At 40.9% G+C, this 5,113-nt stretch overlaps 1 protein-coding gene across 1 annotated transcript in view; it reads left to right on the top strand.

Moving 5' to 3' along the window:
- The window catches only part of LOC109302764, a 30,297-nt gene that overhangs the window by 9,381 nt on the left and 15,803 nt on the right, over positions 1-5,113 (top strand). Inside the window, exons 4-5 of the mRNA XM_019524569.1 lie at positions 1,266-1,432; positions 4,744-4,856. Coding sequence (XP_019380114.1) covers positions 1,266-1,432; positions 4,744-4,856 — 280 coding nt within the window. The remainder of the gene's footprint in view (positions 1-1,265; positions 1,433-4,743; positions 4,857-5,113) is intronic.

Below are 5,113 nucleotides of genomic sequence, written 5' to 3'. Positions count from 1 at the left end.
GGTATCTTTAGTGATGTAAAAGAAGATAAGCCTCTTTTTTTATATTTTTGTGGTTTTTTAGGAACCTTGTTCGTATACCTCTATCACAAAAACTCTTCCTTTTAAGTAACTAGAAGAATTAAGATAAAAGGTAAAGATTGATAAAGTAATACACAACTCTGCTAATGACCCCATCCTCATTTGTACTATGAAAAACACCGCATCTCTTGATTTGGCCAGTTGATCTAGGCGTGCGCACGCACGCACGCACGCACGCACGCACACACACACACACACACACGCACACCCTTCATACGGCCTGTCCTCTAAATTTCAGCTGTGAAAGAGCCCTCAAACCATGCAGTTTCATGGCACTGGAGGATATAAAGCTAGCTGGTAACAAACCATTTTTTGTATGTTATCTCCTATTGCAGCGGGCACTTTCCGTGATTCAAATGGAAATTTGTTCACATTCAGATTAGCACTGTGTAAATGTTAAAAAACAGTGGTCACAAAAACTCAGACGTCATACAGGTCAGCAAGGACCAGGTTGTAGAACCAACACCACAAACCCCTACTCCTTAATCTAAAATAATGACTTTGTTAGTCGCTGGTTTATCGTGTGTACATAATGATACAACTTGGGCCAGCCTGTAGAAGAAAATTGGACAACAAATCAATGTATTAAATTCACAGCCATGTTTTTGGCTACCTTGTCAGAAGCTTTTCTCAGTTTTGGGTCCCTATCCTGTTTTTTTTTATTTGTTTTTCCTTTCTCTTCTCTTTATATTTGTTCCAGTGTTGTTATTTAAAAATCAGGAGCAAACCAAAAAAAGAAATGAAAACATTTCATTTGAAAAATGGTGATTAGCTCTAGCTGCAACTGAAAGGAACATTTGACCTAAAAAACCCACCATTTTGGAATAATTCCTGACTTTTGAGGGCAATACAAAACTGCATGTGTTGTCAAACACGAAGGCTCCAACCTGGTAAAGCACATGATCACACTGAGCACTCATATAACATAATGGAAGTTCTGCAGGCACTTTACTGCTTTTCTAGATCAGGGTTTAATAAGTACAAAATGCATTAAAGACATCAGTTTGTGGTCCTCTCACCAAACTCTAGACTCTTGTCTATGTCATCCTAGAACTGACTTTGTGATGCTTTGCATCTTGACCCCAAAGGTGAATAGTTGGTGGCTATTTTGGTTTGGTGTAAGCCTTCATGAAATTGGATGGAGTCCATTAAAAGGGCATTATTCCTGTTATGTTCATTGCTTTTAGAAAACAAAGCCAAAACAACCTTTGAACTTCAATACGATGACAAAAATATAACTGTGAACTTGGATGTTAATACCCATTTTGAACTGTATGGTATGTTTGAACTCATGGCAGAAGTAAAACATTCAATATCTATTCTCAAGCATCTTGGACTTCCCTTCTTCATTAAGGTAATAAAGCACTGATTAGTTTTTGTATGCTTTGATTAGATGAGGCTATGGAGTTCAGTGGGCAATAATTCTAATATTAGGCTGGCATGAAGCCAGAATAATTTCAGTGGCATTAGCAAAATTACTCCAAATTTAAATTGGTATAGGTGAGTACAGATGCACATTTAACATGTTGAATTGCTTATTTAACTTAAATACCTAACAGTTCACCTCCAACCAAATCTAGTTAGTATGAGAAATTCCTGCTTACATGGTTAATGACTTCATAAAGCAGAACAAACATTCAAATTAAGCTTGGGTGGTCATTTGCTAACATGTACAGATTTTTTAGGAAACCAGAAAGTTTTGTTTTTTTGTTTTTTTTTACAGAAAACAGATTTTGCGCACACAGATTTTGATACAGAATTCTTGTGCCAGATTTAGCCAGGTGTAGCCCATTTGTGTAGCTGCCTAGTCAGGTGCAATGATTGAGGGATACACAAGGTTAATATTCAGACAATAGCTGGACATTCCCAAGCTATCCAGTGGGGTCAGCAAAGCCTGCACACATTCATCTCCTAGGAAAGGTGCTCATTGGAATGTCTCCTCTCTCATTGGTTGGGCCATGCATACACTAGTTGGCTCCTGAGTTAGCTTTTTCTGACATAAGAAAATGGTTTGCTACAGGACAGAGGTAGACTCATAGAGGAAAAAGGCGGTAGTCTAGGGATGGCCAACATGCTTGTGAGACAAGTGGCACAGGCAGCCTCTGTGTGTGATGCACAGCAAACCAAGAAGGGGACAGGCAGTACAGTGGCAGGTAGGGAAGGAAGCACAAAGCAGAACAGCCCATCAGGAAGGGTTAAGAGATCAGAGGGGCACTCAGGCAGAGTGTGGGCTAATTTATGGCAAGCCTGACAAAAAGGTGGACACCCACTGATTTAGTCCAACCCTTTGCTCAAGGTAGGAATGTCCCCATTGCAATTTAAGACCATATATAAGCTGTGTATACATTACTTACCTAGATGCACACACTGAACACATGCATTTAAAGAGCACATCTGGACTGGCCCTAGATATTAACCATCACAAGGACATTGGTCCCCAGGGAAAAAGCTATTATTCTTTGAGGAGTCAGTGATACTTCAGATTCACGTAAACATCACTGACTCAAGGAGCAGGTCTGTATGCGTGCAGCAGTAATGTCATTTTCAGTTTCATAGGATAAAGGCAAATTTAAAAATAAAAATGAACTAATACTCAATCAATATTAAAAGTGCATATTAAATGTCAGTGTTTGAAATTAAATGTTTAATGACAACATCAAAGCATTAGAAGTCCCCCTTGCTCTTCCCATTTCAGTCTTTTACTGCAATATCTTTACCCTCTAAACTCCCCAATGAGGAAAGGAAAAGGACACAGATGTTAGCTGGTTTGTGTGCAAGGAGTGAATGTAGTCCTGGGTTTTTGTGGGGTCCAGGTAGGACACAGAAGAGCCTGCCTCTGAAGTAAAATGTTTACAAATACCCACATTAGCATTATAGCCCTGTAAGCAGGAAATATTGTTTAATAAGAATGAAGTCTTCTGCTGCCTTGCTGGAACTCAATTTTAAACATCCCTTCTATTAAGCCTTTTAAATAAAAGCAGAATTTACATTATCACCCAGTGAACAAGAACTTCAGAAACATCAAAACAGCTTCTGAATTTGTGTAAGTTTGAAAGAGGTTGTAAGGAAAATGCAGCCTTTGTCACTTATTGTGAAAACCAAAGGCTCTGTGTTGTATAATAAGGAATTTGGGCTTACAAAATCACAAATTACAAAATCAGCTACAACACAGTGGCATTAAGTTAGGAAGAACCCTTGTAGCGCAGAGGCTTGTAGTGGAACTGTCTCTTACTCAGTCGTTGCGTTTCCTGCTTTCTGTGTAGATGTGATATACCTGGATGACCATAAGGTGTTTGACTGTGTACTGAATAGCATGTTGATTAAAAAAATTAGCACTGTCCTACTTTAGTAAAGCTCACATTAGGTGAATTCAGAACGTCCAAAGTGGCATATTAAAAAGGAGTTGTCAATGGGGAATTATCTCTGAATAGGTGTGATTTTAGTGAGTTTTGTGGAGACTGGTATTAAGCTTTTCAACATTTTTACCAATGACCTAGAAGTGAGTAAATCACTACTAATTAAGATGTGTGTGTGTGACATAAAGGGATGAGTAGAAAAGCAATGATTTAGAGAAAATGAGGGATCATAGCGGTAAGCAGCTTTACGAGGCAAAAGGAAGTTCTTTTCGCTCCACATATAATTAGCTTGTAGAAATCATTGCCACAAGGTGTTCTAGATGCTTTAACCAGGCCTGGACAAATTGTTCAGTGGGTATTAAACATAGTGCTGCAGCCTCCAGATGAAAACTTTTCTAGGCCTCTGACTGATGGAAGCTGTAAGGAAAAAGGGACCACGGACAGATCACTTGAGATAGGTCCTGAACATATATGCTCCTCTTCCTCAGAATCTTCTTTCTGAGGCTAGTTGCTGTTGGACCCAGTACAGCATTTCTTATATCCTTAAGGGGCATGTCCCCATGTGCAGGAATGTGTTTCCCTGGGGACAAACAGAAGCAGCATAATATGTGCCACTGCTACTTGTGCCTGGGGAACACCTGTGCATGTGCATTCTGGCATGTGGCAGGCTGGCCCCAGTGGGGTAGGGGAGGCTGGGGCCCGCAGACTTACCTGGGATTCTGGAGGCCTCTGGAGGCTGCAGCACAGCAGTCCAGCAGCAGGGAGCCTGGTTGGCAGCTGGAGTATGGCTCCAGCCGGCCAGGCTCCAGTTTCAGGTGGTGTATGCTGCCACCACATGTACCACCCCACATTTTTTAGGTGTGTTTTTTCTTTTGCCCCTGGATTTCCCAGTGTTACCCCCCTCCCCCTCCCACCATGTCTGTGCTGCAAATCAGCAGTGAGGAGAATGCCTGCATCTACGGGGCGTGTGGTGTGTGGCGCCGCATACTGCATGTGTGCGCTTGTCTGGATGTGTGCAAAAAAGGATGTAGCTGAAGCTAGATATTTTCAAATGTAAAATAAGGCACAGATGTTCAGAAGTGAGGGAGATAAAGGACCATAACAAACTACCAGCAAACATATTGAACTCTTCATCTCTTGAGGTCCTCAAATGGAAACTGGATTTCTGGAAGATAAGATTTAGCTGAAGATGATTTTTGCTTTAATCTAAGACAAGTGATGGCTCAGTATAAAATAAAACAGGATTAACGTTAATGACCTGTTCTGTGCAGATCAGCTTGTCCTTAAACTCTGTTGATCCCTTTCTCAGATGACATTCCTTGAAATCCTGACTGCAAATGAAATTGAAGGGTCTCTGACAGTGACCTGTGAGCCAAATGCAAGCCTCTCATTCACCGTCAATAAGAAAAATGAGCAGCAAAGGTGAGAGGGTGATTTTAGTTACTGTAGAGATTCAGTTAGGCTGGTGGGATCACAAAAACACCATTTATGTACCATTAAATGCCAAAGGAAATTCAGTTGGTAACCAATTCTGAAATGAAGTACATAACCCCAGTAAACAGATTGTGTACTCAGGGAAGTGTACGGAGGGCTAAAGAACAGCATCAACCCAGACCTGCAGATTATAGGGCAGGCATGACCATGTCACCTGACGGGCCACCTGCTGCCATGTCCATTCC

The sequence above is a fragment of the Gavialis gangeticus genome, unplaced genomic scaffold (genome assembly GCF_001723915.1).
Source record: "Gavialis gangeticus isolate Ggan-Ray unplaced genomic scaffold, GavGan_comp1, whole genome shotgun sequence".
NCBI lineage: Eukaryota > Metazoa > Chordata > Crocodylia > Gavialidae > Gavialis > Gavialis gangeticus.
This window is presented reverse-complemented; position numbering and strand designations above follow the sequence as displayed.